A 22,193-nucleotide genomic window follows, 5' to 3' on the forward strand; every position below is an offset into this window, starting at 1 on the left:
GGCCAGATGAAAATGATAACAATTTACAGTTCAATACAGAAATTGCACTTTTACTACATACCTTGAAAATTACTCAAGTGCGTAAACTTATGAAAGGGTCAAAGTCGAAGTTAAAGTTCTTAAATCCCCAAATACATGCTCTCCTATTCATCCAATTAAACATAGGTCAAGGAAGGGGAACATTCGATACATTTGTGACAAACATGTCGTTTTAATATTTTGCCAATTTTGTGAAAATGTAATCACACATTGTCCACATGTACATTATACTATAGACCTATTAGGAGAATCATGCATTATGGCGGAGGCATACCAGTCGCCATAGCGACATTTCTAGTTATTATTGTTATTATTATTATTATTATTATTATTATTATTATTATTACTATTAATCTTATTATTATTATTATTATTATTATTGTTATTATTATTATTATCATTACTATTGCTATTACTATTATCATCATCATCATCGTCGTCATCATCATCATCATCCTCATCCTCATCCTCATCATCATTATTATCATTATTACTATTATGATCATCACTCTTGCATCCACCAGGCCTGGATGGACACATACTTTGAGCGGATGGCCCGCTTCTCGGAGAGCATCGAGCTGCCCTCCCGTATCCGCTTCATGCTCCAGGACTGCATGGACCTGAGGAATAACAAGTGGGTGCCCCGCCGCCACCAGACGGACCACGGGCCCCGCACCATTCGACAGATCCACCAGGAGGAAGCTAAGGTGACCACGCCCTCCATCCCACATCCTAAGACAGAGATGGCAACTGTTACTCTGTGCATTACTGTAAAAATTCATGTATAGGGCGCACTCGTTTACGTGCGCATCCCGACTTTGGGACTTGATAAAAAAAAAAAATTATTAGCGATAGTAATGACAATGTACTGGTGTAAGAAACAACTTGCCTGAGCAGACTTCCTTCTTTTGATTTCCTTCTCCCTGGCTTCTCTCATCTATTACTAAAAAGAAATGTGCCGTATACATGAGTTTTTACAGTATTTTGTACTGTTATGTTTTTGTTTTAAACAAAAGTACTGCAGGTTTCATGGAAAATACTTTTTTCCCCAGATTGTGACTCTACACATATCTATGGCACAAAATGTAAAGATTTTTTTTTTTCACCAAAACTATAAATTTGATATTTGAAATAATAACTGAATAAAATAAATTAATAACTACAAGAATATAAATTTCAGATCTCAGAATACTGCAGTGCTGTTTACAGGGTTGGCATCCCTGCTCGAGACACCAGACTAATTTGCCACAACAATCAATGTTTTCTTATGCCTGATGAGTATTAAAAGAAAAGAAGCAAATAAATCATCCCTTTCTATTAAGAGAGTCATACCTTTGCAGGCACTGGACTTATAAAGGCATTTGATAAATGCATTTAAATCAAGAAGTGGTCACAACATTTTCAAGTCAAGAGGTCAGGGAGATTATTGATAGTGATTAGAGTTGTGTTACCTCACAGATGGGATTCGTAATTCTTGATTGGGGACAGACACAGAATACAGGATGGGCACATTCATGTTATGAGTATTGGATGAGACAAGGTAGGGCAAATGGCAGGGGGGTAATGTCGGGTCGTGTGGCAGGCCGCCATGCTGCTATGCGAATCAAAAAGCCCTGATTGAACATACACATCCAGACATGTGTGGATTTGAGTGATAACTTCCTCTACCAACATAGCCAACCCACTTGGTGGGTTCGTTTTGCATTGGAAAAGTGTATTTGTATGTGTGTGTGCTTTTGTTCATGTGTCATTTGAGCAAGACCAATTATGTGACTGTGCCATGTTCTTCTTGTCCCCAGAATGACCATCATGGCAGCCACTCCCTGAGCCGCTTCAACCAGCCAGATTTCTTCAGCATGAACGGAGAGCGGGGCTTTGCCAGCGGCCCGCCCTGGGCGGCCAGAGGGGGCATGGCTGATCTCTTCTTGCAGGATACCATGTGTGAGTTCTGCGTGTTGGTGCTCTCTGACATCCACATGCGAATACATGCACTTCCACACACAAAACCTGCCCCTACCCCCTCCCCTACTCACACATTCATGCACACTTTTATTCATGGCATCTATGCATATGCAGAAGTTATATCCCATGATCGAAGATGAATTATCTTTGCACTGTCAGCCATGCTGTCACACCCCATCAGTGAGCTGTGACTTAACTTTTCTTGAAACCATACTTACAGCAAAATGAATGTCAATAGCAGTAAGTAAGCCAAAGATATTTGGAAAGCCTGTCTTATTGGTCATCAGACTATAAAGTACAAAAATTGTGTAAGAAAAGGAAAGTGCTAACTAGCAGTAGAACAGGAAACTTTGCTATGCAGGGGTTGAAGCAGAAACATCCAACAATTTTGTTAGAAAAAGAAAATGCAAAGTACTACTATAACCTAAGGAGATTACGAATATCAAAGCTGAACGACAATTTCAAAAAAAAAATGCAGTGTTTGAGATGATAACAAAGAAAGAAATTGAATACTAAAAAGCTGAGTGATATATGATATGAAGCAAGAGAAGGAAATTCTATATTCTAAGACAAGAAAAGAGATGCCATTTATAGTGAATACTCTTGGACCGAGTTTGCTGACGTGTTTTGGTTTCTGTCGGTCCGTCCGTTGGTCACCACAGCTGGAAGGGTTGGAGCAGGCCCAGGAGTCATCAGTGACGAGCTGTCGCCACCGCCCGTCTTTGAGAGCTACAGTCCCAGGATGCAGCATCGCCAGCCGCAGCAGCAGCAGCAGCAGCAGAGGGGCAGCAGTAACCGCTCCGACAGCGGGGACCGCCAGAGTCAGGGTACTTTTCTTCAGCACGCTTTCTGTTTATGAGGCCTTTCTTGTCGCTTGTTCCCTCAAGCGTTGAATTCGTTTTATTATGCGTTTATTCGGAACTGACCGCAGCACCAGTATCCAAAGCCAAAGTAGAAAACATTGGGGGAGGGAGAGTTGATTGTGCAATCATGGTTGTATGTCCAGGGCCCCATTTCATAAAAAATGTCAGGATTGCAACTCTTGCTGTAATGGTAACTTCCCATAGCAACAGCCAATTAAGAAGCTGGATTCTTGTCATTACCGTGACAGTTGCCATTTCAGCAAGAGTTGCTATCATATCAACTTTTTATGAAATGGGGCCCAGAACTGGAGTTCGTCATATCAATGTGATCAACTGATAATGCTGATTTTATCTCGAGAGCAGTTCGCTGTTCCAATTTCAAATCCCTTAGCAACTAACGATTATGTTTATCCCTACATAAGATCTACATTTCCCTTGCTTAGTCCCTAATCCCTTTTCAAGCCAAAAGTAAATCGAGGATGACAATAAGCAAAGATGGGACTGTTTCCTTGAGAATGGTATCTTTGTTTGGGTTTTTTAATGCACAATTTTCAGGCCATCAGCACCAGGGAGGCTACCAGGCACCTCGATTCCAGCAGAACCGCAACCAACAGAACCAGCGGGGCCCCGGCCGCGATGGAGGCAACGGCATGCAACCACAACAGCAATACCAGCAGCGGTACCAGCCACAGGGCAGAGAGAACCAGCAACAGGGTAGAGGCAACCAACAACTGCAGCAGCCGCTACAGCAGCCCCAGCAACAGCAGCAACCGTACCAAGGCAACTACAATAAGCAACCGAACAAGCAATACTACAACAAGGAGAACCAGGAGTATCGGGGCCGGGGCTCTGGGGAGAGGGACAGAGACCGGGACCGGGACCGGGACCGGGACCGAGGAGGGGGAGGGGGAAACAGGGGGCCGGACAGAGGGTACGGCCAGCGCCAGGACCGGCAGCAAGGGGAGAAGATGTACGGAGGTGGGATGCCAAGAGACGGTGGAGGAATGCAGCGGGATGGAGGAGGCGGAGGAGGAGGAGGAGGAGGAGGGGGCCCCAGACAGAGGGATGACGGCAGAGACATGCGCCCCTCTCGGATGAACAAAATGGATTCTGGAGAGGTGAGACTTCCATAATGCACCTGTTCTGTGATCAGCAGTAGATCTAGTCTGAACTCCGAGCCAGAACATTTATAACCCCAACATAAGTAACAACATTCGTAAATCAAAGGAATGTTAGTTCCTATTGGAAGGTGTGTGTTTGTATGTTTGTATGTGAAGCATGTGACATCTATGATTAAGATAATATTTATATTGATGCATGAATAAATGAAATTGTTATTAACCTGTAACACAGTCTCCTCTCCTCTCAAACGTTCCACAGATCAACCTCCGCCCGTCTTCAAACATGATGCTCAAACCTCAAGGACCTCGATTCTTGCCACCCAGTGCCATGTCCAATGCCCCGAGCTCCAGCCCCCCGCTGGGCATGACCCCTCTACAGAGCCTCCTGCCCCAGAACCCGGCGGCGGGCATCAACCAGCCCCCACCCCTGCAGGCCGGCTACCCTGGCCTGCCTGTCAAGCAGCAGGGTGGCAGTGGGGGTGGTGGTAGCAGCGGTGCAGGAGGGGGTGCAGCAGAGAAGAAACAGGAAAAGAAAAAGCAACCCACTAAGGAGGAGCTGCTGAAATCGATGGTCAGTCTTCAACAGTGGTCTTCCACAAAGCCAGCCCTAATCTTTAATCTCTTGTCTGCAGAAAGGCTGTAGGAAATGCAGTTTCCTGTTATATTAACTAGATGTCTACGTAATTTCTGTTATACCCCCATTCCACAGAGATTTTCTCTCAATGCTCACTCGTCAGAAGCAAGTCTATCGCTTCAGGCCACCCACCGAAGTGTATTGGATCACAGTCCGATGAATCTGGCTTGTGTCGGTCGACTATCGAGTCAGTGTCAATCGTGTCGGGTGGTGATCCGATGAAGCAAGATAGTCCGATGAGGACCATGTGCGACATATCTTGACAATCACCTGATAGTGGAAAATGCAGTCGGATTCATCAGACTGCGATCCAATATACTTTGGTGGGTGGCCGGAAGCAACAAACTTTGCTTGCGATGGGTGACCAATGAGAGAAAATCTCTGTTGAATGGGGTTATTATAGAGGGAGCGGGAGGGATTTCATGTATATTTACCTGCCAACTGTTCAGTTTTAATCTGAATATTCAGATTTTTCACTGAAAGAAAACGCATTAATTTCAGTGTGTTCTGATTCTTTTTAAATATCTTTTGATAGTAAAGTATATGAAATTTATGAAAAGTTTGTATACTGGGGTAAGCACGCATCAGTGATGAGTTCTCAGATGTGATGTGTCGGTAGCATGAAATGTGAATGTCCTTCATGATTGTCCTTCCTTATCTAATGGTTGGTGAGCTGTACATGTGTCTTCTTCAGAGGCAAACAGTAAGAACATAGATCACATATTTAAATGTTCATACTTTAGTATAATCTTGAATAAGATGAAATGACAAGTGAAGCCAGTGGTTGTCCAGTGCTGAAATAAGCCATGTGTAATCTGAGAATGCTCTTGAGAATGCTCTATGATATAAGACAGAGACATATAGTTGGAGACCGTTAGAGCAGGATGTTATGTACTGACCAGCCTGCTTGTGTTACTATTTCTTCTGCGATGCATGCAGGAGGAGCTCTTGACCGCCTACCTGTCCAGCAAAGACAGTGACCAGGCTGTCCAGGCCTTCAAGGCCTTGCAGGCCCCCAAGAAACATATCCCTGCGCTGCTCTCCTTCATCATGACCCACTGCATCCAGCTGTCGGATGCAGAAAGGGAGGCTGCCGCCGCGCTACTCTCTGGGCTCAAGAAGGAGGGCTCCATCAACGGGAACAACTTCATGGAGGTGAGACGCCCCGTGGGTCACTTACGGCCACCGTACACCTACAGGACTTCGCCACGATTTACTCGTCTTACAACCTTAATAAAGGACAAGTCCACCTTCATAGACATTTTTGGATTGAGTGAATGGAGCAATATTAGTAGTGCTTGCCGAGAGTTTGAGGAAAATTGGACAGTCCATTCAAAAGTTATGAATTTTTGAAGTTTCTGCTCAGTCACTGCTGGATGAGAAGACTTCTACCGCTTGTGATGTCACATGTGTGGAACGATTTATAGAAAATATATAGAAAACTCAACATTCACTTTTCTCTCATATTAAAAGAACACTTGACTTGCCTCTTTGAGAAGGCAGGGGAATAATAGTTATCCTTAATATGTGTCACAGTGACATGTCGAGGAAATTTGCATTTTTTTGAAAAAATGAAATTTTGTGAAATTCTCTTCATATTTTCCTCTTATAACAGTGGCACCATTACCAACACTGTCTGACATCTTTTTTTTCTTTTTTTTCAGCATGGCTTCCTGCATTTGTTTCCCCACACTCATACATTTTTAAGATTGTTTTATTATTGTAAGGTTAATTTCTTTTTTGTCCATTTATTCTGTTGAGCAAATTGGTATAGTAGATTGATATGTTTTATGAATGTAATATTCATTGAATATAATTATATTTATTGAAGTCATTTAGGAAAGTGCAGCAAAAAGCATTAAAGGGGATGGCTAGTAACTGATCAGTGGGAATCAGTGGGAATGCTGGGAGATGATTGTTCCAATCCTTGTGGGATTCATTTAATAGTACATTATGTATCTGTTGTTGTGTGAAAATTATTTGCTTCAGAACGGTCTCATTTTCAAGTAATGTGCAGATTAATGCCCCGTCACTGACCAGGCACGCTAACCTGGAAACATTAAACTGCACATTACGTGAATATGAAACCATTCTGAAGCAAATCATTTTCACACAACAATAGATATATAATGTCTCTTGGCTTTGCTTCGTAAACGAAGATTTAGGGGCATTGACGTCCACGTCTGGCGCAAGCTCGCTGGTGGCTGAAGAGGCCAATTCGTGACAGGCACAATCGACCACAACGGCTGCAGGGGAATGACAAGTCCGGGTTTTGTGTTGTGGCAACACGGTTCTTCCTCCTTCTTCGCTTTTCTTCGAGAGTAGCCCTACGGTTGTTCTCAAAGGAGGACACTGATTGGTGGACTGTTTGTCGCCAGGACCCTCGGTCAGCGGCAAGGGATGACCACTGCCGATAGTCGATGTTGCAGGTAGATAGAGACTTTTTCAGAGAGTCTTTGTACCTCTTCTTTGGTGCTCCTCTGTTACGGTGCCCAGTGGAGAGTTCACCATAGAGAGTGATCTTGGGTAGACGGTGATCCTCCATTCTCGTGACGTGCCCTGCCCATCGCAACTGCGTTTTCAACAGCATGGCCTCGACACTGGTGATCCCTGCTTGTTGAAGCACATCCACGTTTGTGATGTAGTCGCTCCAATGGATGTTGAGGATAGAGCGCAGACATCGTTGGTGGAAACGTTCCAGGAGTCGTAGGTGGTGTCTGTAAGTGACCCAGGACTCAGAGCCATACAGGAGGGTGGTAAGTACCGCAGCTCTGTAAACACTGATCTTTGTGACTTTCTTGAGGTGCTTGTTTTTCCAGACACGTCTGTGGAGTCTGCCAAAAGCACTATTAGCCTTTGCCAGTCTATTATCCACTTCCTTGTTGATTTTTGCATCAGAGGAGATGATACATCCCAGGTAGGTGAACTGTTTGACTGACTTCAATTCTTTCTCACAGATTGTAATGTGGGGTGGGCAATACGCTTCCTGGGGGGCAGGCTGATGGAGAACCTCTGTCTTCTTCAGGCTGACTTCGAGACCAAAGAGCTGAGATGTCTCTGCAAAGCAGGATGTTACACGTTGCAGGGCAGCCTCTGTATGGGTTACGAGGGCAGCATCATCGGCAAAAAGTAGCTCTCGAATCAGTTGCTCTACAGTCTTGGTGTGGGCCTGTAGACGTCGTAAGTTGAACAGGCTACCATCGGTGCGGTATCGAATGTAAATGCCGTCCTCGTCACCGAGGTCATTCGTGGTCCGTTTAAGCATCATGCTGAAGAAGATAGTGAAGAGAGTTGGTGCGAGGACGCAGCCCTGCTTCACACCGTTTGTGATTGGGAAAGGTTCCGAGAGTTCATTTCTGTTTCTGACCTGGCCACACTGATCTTCGTGAAGCTGCATGACCATGTTAAGAAACTTGGGTGGACAGCCAAGACGCTCCAGGATCTGCCAAAGGCCTTTCCTGCTCACAGTATCGAAAGCCTTTGTCAGGTCTACGAAGGTGACATATAGGCCCTTGTTTTGTTCACGGCATTTTTCTTGGAGCTGCCTGAGCACGAATACCATGTCAGTAGTACCCCTGTTCGATCTGAAACCGCACTGGCTCTCTGGCAGGTGGAGTTCTGCCACAGCAGGTACTAGTCTGTTGAGAAGGATTCTTGCTAGAATTTTGCCGGCGATGGCGAGGAGAGTTATCCCTCGATAGTTTGAACAGTCAGACTTTTCACCTTTGTGTTTGTAGAGGGTGATGATGACAGCATCTCGGAGGTCTTGTGGTAGCTTACCCTGTTCCCAGCAGCATAGGAAGAGTTCATGAAGTTTTGAAAGCAATGCAGCTCCTCCATGCTTCCAAATTTCTGGCGGGATGCCGTCGATGCCTGCAGCCTTGCCACACTTCATCTGGTTTGTGGCCTTGATGACCTCTTCGAGGGTGGGAACTTCGTCTAGCTCTTCTTTCACAGATTGCTGTGGGATCTGTTGAATTGTCGGTTCGTCGACAGAGCGGTCGGCGCTGAAGAGGGTCTGGAAATGTTCTGCCCAGCGATTCAAGATGGATGTTTTGTCAGTGAGTAGTGCCTGGCCGTCTGAACTGCGCAGGGGGCTGACCACTTGGTGCGAGGGGCCGTAGACTGCCTTTAGAGCTTCGTAGAAGCCCCCGTAGTCACCGGTGTCGGCACAAAGCTGAACTTTCGAGGCGAGGTTGGTCCACCACTCATTCTGGATGAATCGCAGCTTGCGCTGGAGATTGCTGCAGGCAGAGCGGAAGGCAGTTTTCTTTACAGAGCATGATGGTTGTGCAAGGTGGGCCTGATGGGCAGACCTCTTCTTCTCCAGTAGTTGATGGATTTCTTTGTCATTTTCGTCAAACCAGTCTTTGTTCTTCTTTGTGGAGAACCCTAAGACTTCTTTAGAGGACTGCAGAATGGCAGTTTTCAGGTGTGCCCAAAGCGTTTCAGGACAGGGATCTGTGGGAGGGTCTGAACCTTCTAACTTCAACTGAAGATTTGACTGGAAGTTGGCTCTCACATCGGCTGACTTCAGACTACCAATCTGGATTTTCTTCCTGGGCGGACCTCCTCGTTTTGGCTGTGGCTTGAAGTGAAGGCTGAGCTTGCATCGTACGAGGCGATGGTCTGTATGACATTCTGCACTGGGCATCACTCTGGTTTGCACAACATCTCTGAGGTCACGTTGGCGCACAAGGACATAGTCTAAGAGATGCCAATGTTTGGACCTGGGATGCATCCAGGTTGTCTTGAGGCTGTCTTTCTGCTGGAAAGTGGTGTTGGTGATTGCGAACTGCAGCTCTGAGCAGAATTCCAACAGGAGATGTCCATTGTCATTACAGTTCCCAACTCCATGTCTGCCAAGAACACCTTTCCAGGCTTCCGAATCTCGGCCCACTCTGGCATTAAAGTCGCCGAGGATAACAATCTTGTCATCTGCAGGGATGTCCCGCACTAAATTGCGCAGGTCTGTATAGAATCTGTCTTTTTCCGCAGGTTCTGCTTGAAGAGTCGGAGCATACACACTAAGAAGGGTAACAAACTGCTTCCTTCTCAGTGGTAGCCGCAAGGAGATGATGCGGTCGGAGTGACCTGATGGGAAGTTCTCCAGCTTTGAGACTATGGTGTTCCTGATCATGAAGCCCACACCTGAGAGGCGTCGTTCTCTCTTCGGCTTGCCTGACCAGAAGAGGGTGTAGCCTGCACCGTGCTCTTTCAGGCTGCCTGTATCTGAGAAGCGGACTTCGCTGAGGGCAGCAATGTCAATGTTCAGGCGGGAGAGTTCATGCGCAATTAAGGCAGAGCGTCTTTGAGGACGGTTGCTCTTCGCTGTATCTAGCATGGTTCTGATGTTCCAGCATGCCAAATTGAGTCTAGTTGCACCTTTAGGGGCAGGTGCGGAGCCACTACTCTTCGAAGTTGTTCTACCGCTTGAGAAGATGCCCGTTGGCCGCGGCTAGCCAACTGGGTGATATGAAGATGAGCTTTGTTTAGGCCACCTTTTCTAGGCCTGTCTCCATGTGGAGCAAGCAGTGCTGTCCCTAAAGAGGGCTGCTTGGTCATCCAGGATGCTGCCGAACGATGTTGTCATCTTCAGGTCAACTATCAGACGACCAATATCCTGAACCGCCTGTATGTGGGATTGGGACTGCGGCTCCCAGTGACATCTTTCACCTACCGTTTTCGCACCTTTCCCATCGCTACAGGACTTGGAAGAGTTGGGATAGTAGGAGTGGGGGACGTGGATTTGTCCCTAGGGCCTGCGCAAAAGGCTTTTTTAGGTGAGAGACGGTGCGCGCAAACTGTTCCCACCCTTTACACCCGTGGTTCATCTGACATAGCCTAGCAAGCTGGGACGGTGACGGTGACGGTGATATATAATGTACTCTTAAATGAATCCCACAAGAATTGGAACAACCATCCCTCAGCATTCCCACTGATTCCCACTGATCAGGTACTAGCCATCCCCTTTAAGGAGCTCTTGCAATGCAGTAGAATATGTGCTGTTTCTGCACAGACTCAACAAATGATGTATTATTGCTATGCCTTATTCTATATCTTTTTCTCTCAAACTCTCTGCCACCAGGCTTTCTCATCCTTCTTGGAGAGCTCCAAGGAGCTGGAGTCAGAGGTGCCGCTCATCAAGTCCCACACGGCGGGGCTGGCGGCCGGGGCGGTGACGGACGAGGTGGTCTCGCTGGCGGACATTGCTGGCCCCCTGGAGAACGGGGCCTTCTACCCGCTCTTCCTGCTGGTGCTGCAGCGCATCGCCAAGGCCCGGGGCCGCGAGGCCCTGGTGGCCGTCTTCAACAGCAGCAAGGTGGACATGCTGCGGATGCTGCCCGAGAGTGACCGCAACAAGGAGAAGATGATGGAAATCCTTGAAGGGAAGGTATGGCTCTGACCACCTTGACCGTTGGATTTAAAGGGGCATTCCAGACAATTTTCGTAATTTCACATCTTGTAGTACATATATCAACAGCTCCATGTATAGACTTGTGGAATTTATTGTGGTCCTTGAGAAGAGAAACCAATAATCTGAAAATCTTTAACAAATTGCACTGAACAGTGTTGATGACATATAGCCTCACATATTTCAGAAATGTAGCAGTGTAATTCCATTACAATACCGCTTGCTTAACAAGTTCCCCTGTGTAGAATCAATGCATACCTCATTCTTTTGTTCTGCTTCCTTGAGCCCCAACTAATGCATTCTTATGGTGAGGTTGCCATGTCATCATCGTTGTTCATTCCATTTTGGTATAAATTTTGAAGAACATTATTATTCGTCATCCCAGTCACTATAAATTCTGAAACTCTGTACTCAGTATAACTTATTTATAGTTGTTCAAATGTAAAAGTCTGAAAATCTTCCGGAGGTCCCCTTTAACCTTGTCCCTTGGCCCCAATAACATCATAAATTACTTCAGCTCTCGTTCCCAAGAGCCAGAAATGGAAGCAAACGAACTAACAAGAGAAACAAGTGAACAAATCGAAGCAAAAAGATGCATAAGTGGTTTAGCATGCTCTAGTCACCATATGAGCGAAGAATACATCTTGTTCTTGCTCTGTCAGGATTGGTGTCAGTGTTGAGTGAATTAAATTATGTGACATAATGGCTGTTTAAAAAGGAAAGTAATCTTGACCATTTAGACTATATGCTAAAATGCTTGTGCAAGCAACCAGAACCAAATAAAAGAAAGAAATAATTTGTGGACTAGCTTTCATGTAGAGTGATGTCATAGAGTTTTGGGCACGTGCAAATGTAACTTGATGATTGAAAACTGCACTGGGACTCTGCTCTGTACTCCCCACATACGAGATGTCATTAGTACTCACAAAGCATCTTCTTAGCCCCCGCCTCCTTCAAACAACAATTTAGATGTTCGGTATACCGATGGTCATGTAAGGCAACTATTGCAAAGATGCCAGTTTTCATTGATCCTGCATATCCTCACGTCCTGGTAGGAAAACATGAAAATCACTCTGAATTAGGAATTTTCCTCTATTTGCATGTAAATATCTGTAACTCTTAAGTGTTTGGACACCCGCTTGATAGTTAATGTGTGAATGTCGGCAGCCCCGCAGCAGTGTTTATGATTTTGATGAAAACTAATCAAAGAAAAAATAAAGATATTGAAAGGCGTGTAAGTTGCAGGACTCGGAAGGAGTAAAGTTTAGCATGAGATTGAAAACATGCATATCACCTTTATGAGGACAGTTACAAAGTAATTTAACTCACTTGCATTCCAGAACCTGAGTTTCCTGTTCCCGCTGCTCCGTATGCAAGCCGACGTCACCAAACAGCTCCAGACAGACCCCAGCCCAAACGCCCTCTACAAGTGGATCCGCGACAACGTCTCGGCGACGCTGCAAAAGGACAAAGGATTCATCAACGCCCTCACGGCCAGGTAGAAAACAAAAGAAGTCAGGGTCAGAGGTCAAATTGTAATTGTTACATAGGGCACAACGGAGTCACAAACATTGAAGTTAGCTGGTTGTGATAATCTTATGAAATGCCCCGTGTGGGAAGGTGTGTGACTTATTTGGGACATACTTCTTGCTTTTTGTTTGAATAGCATAATTGTATGTGCTTCATCGATGTATAGATTGTAGTTTGTGGATGTCAATGATTTGAGCAGAGAGGAAAATGTAGTTTACGAAAAACACTTAATGTTTCTGACCAACTAACACAGGATCAAAATTTCTTGTGATTGAGAGTATCTGGTTTTATCCGATGAGCGGCAACTTCTCCTGAGATGAAACACATAGAAAGGGGACTGCTAAGAGAAGAAAAAACAACTTTCAACACTGGCAGGCATGGATAGGAAAAACCAGGGAATACACAATTTTCAAATTTTCAATTCTGATTCTAATAAACACACGAGGGACAGTATTCGCAGACTCCTTCCACTGCGGAATCTCTTGCAATTCAGGCCCTAAACATTCCACTGGTTTCTTCCAGTGATCTCACACTGCTGTTAATCTCCCTGCACACATGCTCATTTACCTACATTTTGGATGATGATGATGATGATGATGATGGTGATGGTGATGGTGATGGTGATGATGATGGTGATGATGATGGTGATGATGATGGTGATGATGATGGTGATGATGAAGATGATGATGGTGATGATGTTGATGAAGAGGGTGATGATGATGATGATGTTGGTGATGGTGATGATGATGGTGATGATGTTGATGAGGGTGATGGTGATGATGTGAGGGTGAGGATGATGGTGATGATGTGGATGGTGATGATGATGTTGATGATGAGAGTGATGATGATGATGATGATGATGATTTTGATGATGGTGATGATGAGGGTGAGGATGATGATGATGATGTTGATGATGATGATGTTGATGATGAGGATGATGATGTTGATGATAAGGGTGATGATGATGTAGTGCACTTATTGTATAATGCGTTGTATCTCTCTGTCTCTCCCCTAGTGTAATCCGGTACATCGTGGGCGAGACTAGCCTCCCAGAGGGCGCCGACCCCACCGTGCTCCCCGAGAAGCCGATCCAGGAGAAGGAGAAGGGGCTACTGGAAAAGTTTGCTCCCGTCTTCACCAAGTTTTTCCACGAGAGCATCGACCTCCAGCTCAGTGCCCTGTACGCCTTGCAGACGCAGTGCCACAACCTCAGCTTCCCCAAAGGTACACCAGGATCCTTCTTTCTTTCTTTCTGTCTTTTTTTTTTTGGGGGGGGGGGCATACTATTCCCCTTCCTTTCCCACTTTTCTCATTCCCAGTCCACCCCGACTTTTCTTGGCCCAAATTACAAAGTGCTACAATCTCATCTAAACCAAGGATATATCTTAACCCGTTGAGGACGAGTCCCGAGTATACTAGGGCAAGTGTCTATGGGAAATAGGTGCTGTAGCAAAATCAGCCCATCCTCAATGGGTTAAGCACTTCTTTCTGATATCCCACCTCCCTTCACTTCTCCCCCCCCCCCCCCTATATCATCCTGTCATTTGATTTGCAATATTAAATGACTGATATTACATGGTCATGAGACTTGCATGTTTCACAACTGTCACATCGTCAGACAAATCGTAGGAAACTTCTCATTTGTCTCTTGGTGTAATCTCTGCTCTACTTATTGAAGTTGATTTGAATGCGGAGAGATCAGAGTGCCCCTTTAACACGTCCCTTTGACTCTTATTGCCCCACCCCTCAGGCATGTTGCTGCGTTTCTTTGTGAACCTGTACAACCTGGAAGTGATCGAGGAAGAGGCCTTTATCAAGTGGAAAGAGGACATCACGGACGAGTTCCCCGGAAAGGGACAGGCTCTCTTCCAGGTAATCCCCGCTTGGTTTTGATCCAAAGGAAACCAATACTCGAAGAGCAATGTGGATTGAGTGAAAGCAGCAACATTAGTAGAACACATCAGAGAAAGTTTGAGGAAAATTGGACAATCGATGCAAAAGTTACGAATTTTTAAAGTTTGGGTGTTGTAATCACTGGATAAGGAGACTACTAGAGTTCATGACGTCATGTGTGGACAACAATATGAAGAAAATATGAAGAGAATTCCACAAAAATTCATTTTTCATGGAAATTACACATTCCATCAACTTGATACTGACATATGTTAAGGGTAGTGATTTTTCCCCCTGCTTTCTGAAAGCGGTTAGTCAAGTGCTCTTTCATTATGCTAGAAAAGTGAAAGCATGTTGAATTTTCTGTATATTTTCTTCATATTGTTGTCCACACACGATGTCATAGACTCGAGCAGTCTCCTCATCCAGTGGTTCCAACACTAAAATTTAAAAAATTCATAACTTTTGCATTGATGTTCCAATTTTCCTCAAACTTTCACTGATGTGTTCCACTAAAGTTGCTGCTTTCACTTAAACCACATTGCACTTTGGGTTTTGGTTTCCTTTAATTTGATTTAATATCACTTTCTTATTTTCAAGTAGTAATAGTAGTAGTACCAGCAGTAAGAGGAGGCTGTCTTTCAGGTAATCCCCACTTGATTTTTATGACCTCTGCCAAGGGAGGAGGTTATGTTTTTGTCGGCATTGGTTTGTTTGTTGGTTTGTCTGTGTGCAAAATAACTCAAAAAGTTGTGAATGGATTTGGATGAAACTTACAGGAAAGGTTGAGAGCGACGCAAGTAACAGATGATTTGATTTTGGTAGTGAGCGAGGAATTTTTGTGGATTTTATGATGGATTTTTCGATATTTTGGCAGGTAGGGTCAATGACCTTTGGAGTTGAAGCTGCACATTTTTGAGGTTTTCATACAGGCACTTAATTACATGCTCTAGTTTCTGCTAGGGCGCGGTGCGCCGTGCAGCTGGAAGTTGATGATGTATCAAAAGGCTTCTATATTGGGAAATCAGGCAACTTTCAGCATTCGTACATATAGATGGAATTCACTGCTCTCTATAGAAGAAGATGATAAGCAGTGGTGGAAATGAGCTGCTTGGTGGAGGTCTGCGCTCTCAGAGTGCTTCTCTAGTTTAACTTGTTTTTGGGTGGTACACTAGTGTAGTAGTGTAAGTGTGTAAAATAGCAAGTATGATGGTCTTGTTCAGGTGTTAGTGTTAGTGTTAGTGTTAGTGGTAGTGTACAGCATCCTCTGTACAAAGTGCTGCGGTGCTCAAACCAACTCAGTTGGTACTTGATATGAATGGTACTATCGATGAGTCACAATTGCGTCCAATCCAATTAGATAGACAAATGCACTGTCAAGAGGAAGAAAAAAAAAATCCTTTTGCTGTGAGAATCCGTGCAGTCACTGTGATTGGTCTTATGCTGTATTCTAACCTCCATCATCTCTCCTATTCCTCCTCCTCCTCCTCCCCTCTATCTCCCTCCCCAGGTGAACCAATGGCTGACGTGGCTAGCAACGGCTGAGGAGGAGGACGACTCGGATGAAGAGACTGAGGACTGATCGTCATGGCAACTCGCCGCCGACGAACCTGTAAACACCGTCATATGACCAAAAACATGTTCAGACCACTGTGCCGGGGTTGACTGGGATCGTAGTGGTCGTTCGCAGATGAATGGGAAGATTTGCTTGTCGAGACAGTGTACTTCGCACAGTGTACAAATTTTTAGCAAGAAAGAACGAAACTCAATTGATGTAAATCCATGTGTTATTATGAATGTAAACCTGCAACTAACAATATGATGTCGAATTGTGGAAGAGAAACTCTAGAGCGATAATATTTGATTTTTATACTAACATGAAATACGTATGAGACTAGTGCTGAGCGAGGAGGTGAATGGAAGCAGATTTTAACCATTTTGATTCTAATTTTGATTTTATGTACACAAATGATGTAGGGTAAGCATTATGTGTAGTGTAGACAAGCTAGCTTTGGCTGTGTACTAATCATGACCTTTAGTTTATCCTCTGTGTTAAAAGCATTGTATGTTGAAATGACATGTAACTGACAAATATTGAAAAAAAAATCAAGAGACTGCAATGTCAAATTTCGTCAATCATGCCGAGATGTAGTCGTAGTTGACACTATTGCTCACTCTTCAGTTTGTCGCCAGAATGGAGCGTTTTCATGTTTATGTGTAGATTAGGTACCAAGCAGAAAAGGAAAGATTTTCACCTGAACTTGTTCGACCTGTACATTCTTTTGTTTGTTTTTTGTTCACAAGCAATTGCTGAATTATGAAAGGACGCTTTCCCTTATTTAAGAGAGCAGTGTCAAACTGCTACACTTATGTTCATTTTTCATGACTCTATGTATGAAACTTATTTACAAAAAAAAAAGCTTGACTCTTGTTATTGATTATGTGATTAATTTAAGGGGGCATTGCTGTTTATCCTGTGTTTCTTAAATGTTTTTTTTTTCTTTGTCAAATACACACCAAAGAGGCCAACAAATGGAGAAAGTGGCAGAATTTCTCATGATTTTCCTGTAGGTCTTCTTTTAAAGGAAAACTACCTCCCCCCTCGCCTCATATTATGTGACTGGTAGGTAGCCGAGTAAGACGGAGACCGTGTATTTTGTTGATCTGAGGCTGATCTGACTTTGCGAGGTCTCCTCACTGCTGTGCAGTGGAGAATGCCAAAAAGAGAGATCGAGTATTATGTCACAAAAACGTTTGCATGCGTGGAGGAGATGCTGGCTCAGTTTCTTGGACAGTCCACCTTGCAGACTTCACAGAGGGTCTGTCTTGGGGTAACAGTACATGAGACCTTTCATCATTCACAACCCCAAGCGTTTCAGGGTTTGAATTATACCTACCATTATAGGATGACTGCGCATTGTGATCCGTTGACAATCGATGTATAGCACGTGAATGCGCTTCAAATGTTTGCATTTGCAAGAACTTTTTGCACGAATGATAGCTAAGCCATAGAGGGATGGAAGTATGCCTCCTAGAGTAAGCAGATATCAGACAGTCTATGTTGGCCCATTAGTTTGTTTCAGTGAAACAGATGTTGGGTATATTTTCTTTTGTGCATATACATGAAGATTCTGAAATGTTGAAAGTGTTACATATTACATTCATTGCTCATTTTGTCGGGAACCTTCAGACTTGATTCTTGTTCCGTTTTTTGAAATTATTATTAAGTTTATGAAATATTAATTACATATTTTTGAAACTTTGCAGAGATATCATTTCGAATCTTAGCAGAGATGTCATTAGAAAATATATAGTAATGGTAATAATGGTGATGCCTGTGGTAACTATGACAGGAGTGGTGATGATGGTGATGATGATATGATGATGAGTTTGTTGGCATTGATGATAGATGTAAAATACAGCCAATGAGTGTGCATATTGCTCCACGTATATATGATGTAGTATCAAAGATTTGTGTCAAACGTAGCAAGATCACCACAAATTAAAGATGACATTGAACTGTATCAGATATGTCAGTGGTCAGAGCTTAGCTGATTGCTATTAAGTGGAGTTGTCATCAATGACGACAGCCCGTCCTCTGTTTTTACAGCTCAGTGTGTGGAAACAATACATTGTACCTTTTTAAGTTTCATTGTTTAATAAGAATAGTGTTTTTGTTTTCGTGTATCATCCCCACCAGTGCTAGCTTCTCGTTGGGACTTGCCAGAAATGTGCATGGTGAGATGAAGAGTGAGTTGATGGCTGGGTTGAAGTACAAAGAGCGTCTGTAGCATTCAGATTTGAGGGGCTTCCTTCTGTAGAAAACGCAATTTTGTGGGCTCACTTTCTGCCAGCATTTGATGATCAAAAGATCGGCATTGAAAATACAGTATACCATACTATAATGTTGGAAATTTTTGCGGTTTAGAAATTTTCTCGCAACCAGAAACAAGCGCGAAAATAAAATCACGCAAATATTTTTGCTTGCCATGTGTTCCAGAAGTTGATGTCTTGATTCCACGTAACGAAAAACACACGAAACTCTTCTTACCCGGTCGAGCGCAAAAAGATTAGTCACGCAAAAACATCTACTTTTACAGTATTCTGAATGATGGGGGGAAGTGGGGAGGTGGGGAGGGGAGCTGTTATTCAGAACATTGATTTAGAACATGATCGTAACTTTCATGTTCGTGCTTCTTTCGCTTTGTATATTTTTTGTTAATATTTCCTGATGATTACCAAAACACTAAAACTGCAGTGTGTGCAATCTCATATGAATCCAATAGACTTCAATAATAGCAGTGTTTTCATTTTGCCTGGGCAACATGTACAAAGATTCAACCAAATGTTCCAGCCTTAGGGAATTTGACTAGCTGGAGGTTTGCTTGTCGTGCGTGCAGAGACTCCAACTCTCCAGCTTTCGACGGGAGATCTCCCGCAGAAAGCCATTTTTTTTCAAAATCTCCCATTCTCCCGCTTGAGATTTAATTTCTCCTGCCCTAGCTCTGTGTCTTTTGCTCGAAATGATTTTTTACTTTAATAGTGTCATCATATGTTGAAAAAAATAAGTCTGAGATAGCATGAGAGAGCATCTAGAACCCTAGAGCTTCCAGGGCCGTTTTGAGCGGGTCCTGGACCCCGGCCGCAAGGAACTTAATGCTCGTGATGTGCTCTTGCAGTCTCCAGTTTGCTAGGGTTTTTTTTCAGCTGGGAGAATCTCCAGATCAGATGGTGCATGGGGTTGGAATCTCTGTGGGTGAGGATGACTGTAGTTCAGGATATTAGTAACTAACTTTTCAAGCAGTCTGTAAAGAGACTATGATATTTTTTTTTGTCTCAATGTACAGTGTGTTCCATTCACATTTATTTTCTTGTTCTTTTTCTTGCAGTAGGCCGTTAATTGGCAATTCCGTTTTCCACCTAACAGTTGCATCAGTAAGCCACAGTGTAGATGATGAAATGAAATGCAACGTAAAGTGAAAAGCACCAAGTTGGTGGAATTGGCAGCACCATTGACCACCTACATTCTGTAACAGTTACAACAGTAAGTTAGGTGATGATATGAAACACAATATAAAGTTAGAAGCACCAAGGAGGTGTACCTCCTCTGAAGTGCTCTTTTTTGTACCTAATTTAGTTTTATTGTAGAGAGACAAACAGACAGACAGACAGGGGTTTGCCTTTTTCACTTCATCGCAGCGGACGTCTACAAATGTCTAGACTGTTACGAATAGAGAATGCATATATTGAAATTAGAAAGTCTTGAGCAATTATGTCTTTAATTGTGGGGGAGGGGGTTGCACAAGACAGAAAAGTCTTAGTTGGTTCATGCTCTATATTTATGTTCTGATATGCACGATTTAATTATTCAATTAATGCATTCATTATTGTTGGTACAATACTCTTTTGCAGGCAAAATTATATTTCAATCATTGCCAGGAACAGCAGTCTTTGCTTTAGCGTTTGTTATTTACGGGCATTTGCTTGTTTGTTTTGGGGGGTGTCCCCCCCCCCCCCCCTTCTTTACAGCACACAGTCAACAAATGCAGACAAAAAATAAATAAATCTGTAGTCAATGATGTCATCATATTTGCTTTCTTATTTAATATTAGCAAAATCGACTCGCCTGCAGTCATATTCATTGTGAATGTCTGTGTGCAAAGGGAAATCTTACAGGCTCGTGTCATTGACTGCAGTAGACTTGGGTTTGGTACAAGGGTAGAGTGTTAGTGTTTTGGGATGTTGCTATTGAAAATTTGTGCTCTGTTTTCCTTGTTGCTGTTAGTATTTCCGAAAGTATGTGCTACATGATGGTCAGTGGCTTGAATACAATATAAAATATGATTTGTCCAGTGAGGTTGTACAGTTACGTTGGCTTTGACAGTTGCTCATTTGCCACTCGATTTCTGCCTTGAACAACATTTCTATACATGCATAAGTGAGCTTTCATTCATTACTGTTTTTTTTTCTAATGACAATCACCCTGACATGCATGTCCACGCACAAAGCCTGTACAAGGTTTAGTCTTGTTCAAGGAGTTGCATTGTGTGTTTTTTTTATGGCATCCCAATGTCAATACTTGAGGTGATATTCATTCTCAATGGATATTTGCATGCACATGCAATCCTTTCTTGTTGATATTCTTACCTGTCGCAAATCATTATCCACATGAGTCATGGTTGAAGAATGAAAGGGATGGAAAACAAATGGCAACAAATGAACTTTAGAGAGAGGACAGCAAAAATGTTTAAGTCTTTGTGCACTCGTGTGGGCAACTAAATCTCTGATCACCACTCACAAGAAAATTAAAGATGCCTTTGGTATTGTCACATGATACTCGTACATATTATGTTGATAGCTGTACATCTATATACAAGTTTTTTGAGGGTTTGTTTGTGTATTTGTTTCATTCATTTGAATTAGCTTTCGTTTCTTCACTTTTTGTCGTCCCAAAAGTGTGACATGCAAGATGAAAGATATTACTTCTGGAGATACATTGTACACGTTTTGCGAAGGAAATGAATAAGCAGTGACTGAATTGATAAATTTGATGCAGAGTTTACACGTTTATAGTGAGTTTGAAGTAATGACCCAGTAATGCTTCTATTTTCACACGACTTGTGCGACCTTTGCAATGGGGATGGACGTAAAGGCTCTCTCCATGAAGCCAGTGTTTTTTTGTGTCTTTTTTTTTCTGTCGTTTGCACATTATTTTGATAATGGCAGGAGGGGGGGGGGGGGGGGGGGGTTGAGAGAAGGATGGAACGGACCTATCACTTTGGTAATGACAAATCTGGAGTAAGAGGGTAAATCCCCCCCTTCCCCCCCCCCCCCCCCCCCCCCCCCCCTTCAGTGGATCTCCTTTGGTGCTGGTAGCACCTCGGCCAGCTTGTGTCGACTCACTTTCAGCTACCCTTTTCTCATGGCTAACTTTCAACATCTCCTATTCGGTCACCTCTGTTTGACAGAATCTGAGGGACTGCCCCATCGTGGAAGCCACATTGTCGTCACAACCACTTACATGTACAAGTAGTAACCCCCTCCCCTCCTATAGGGCACATTGATGGGATGTCGCAATTTTCAGCATTTCATGTGATGTTTGCCTCCAGAATTGGGATGAAAATCTGGAGGGGGGATCAATAGTTAGAGCTACATGGATTATATTCTTTCCCTTTTCAGATGTACTAGTCCGTGTATAGTGTATGAGGCATCTTATCAGTGACCTTGCATTGTAAGGTCTGGGCCCCCATTTCGTAAATGATGTTAGTATGGCAACTCTTGCTGGAATGGCAAACTTCCCACAGCAAGCGGAAAGCTGGATTCTTGTCATTTCCATGACAATGGCCACTTGCTATCATATCAACTGTTTTATGAAAGGGGGCCCTGGTACACTTAAGTCTATGATTTCGACCTTACACTGTTAGTAAATGCAGCAAAGTACTGGTAATGTGTTTCAGAGTCTCTAGGGTTTGTTCAAAGCCTCTTCAAGGTGTTTTTTTTTTTATAGATATATATTCATTACCTATTTTAATGATGACTGCATTTCCGTAGAGTACTCTGTGAATCTACTCAAACTTGGGAATTTGACATGGTCATCCTGTCTACCAATGCAATTGTACAGCCAAATTTCTTGTATGTGCGTACTCGTGGTCGTGATCGGATCTCTTGCTTTCGTCTCTTGCATGAAAAGCCCAGAATTAATTACTTATACCCATACAATTATGTCTCTCAATGTG

The 22,193-nt window shown here is 43.5% G+C and overlaps 1 protein-coding gene across 1 annotated transcript in view; it reads left to right on the forward strand.

Moving 5' to 3' along the window:
- LOC139726687 (eukaryotic translation initiation factor 4 gamma 2-like) overlaps window positions 1–17,829 on the forward strand; it is a 28,418-nt gene extending 10,589 nt beyond the window's left edge. Inside the window, exons 9-19 of the mRNA XM_071637673.1 lie at window positions 564–746; window positions 1,839–1,980; window positions 2,664–2,828; window positions 3,420–3,982; window positions 4,245–4,556; window positions 5,559–5,774; window positions 10,708–11,013; window positions 12,375–12,532; window positions 13,580–13,788; window positions 14,315–14,436; window positions 15,968–17,829. Coding sequence (XP_071493774.1) covers window positions 564–746; window positions 1,839–1,980; window positions 2,664–2,828; window positions 3,420–3,982; window positions 4,245–4,556; window positions 5,559–5,774; window positions 10,708–11,013; window positions 12,375–12,532; window positions 13,580–13,788; window positions 14,315–14,436; window positions 15,968–16,039 — 2,448 coding nt within the window. The 3' untranslated portion in view covers window positions 16,040–17,829. The remainder of the gene's footprint in view (window positions 1–563; window positions 747–1,838; window positions 1,981–2,663; window positions 2,829–3,419; window positions 3,983–4,244; window positions 4,557–5,558; window positions 5,775–10,707; window positions 11,014–12,374; window positions 12,533–13,579; window positions 13,789–14,314; window positions 14,437–15,967) is intronic.
- The last annotated feature ends 4,364 nt before the right edge of the window (window positions 17,830–22,193 follow it).

This window comes from Diadema antillarum, unplaced genomic scaffold (genome assembly GCF_040938485.1).
Source record: "Diadema antillarum isolate AM-2024a unplaced genomic scaffold, OU_Dant_1.0 seq00000096_RagTag, whole genome shotgun sequence".
Lineage (NCBI taxonomy): Eukaryota > Metazoa > Echinodermata > Echinoidea > Diadematoida > Diadematidae > Diadema > Diadema antillarum.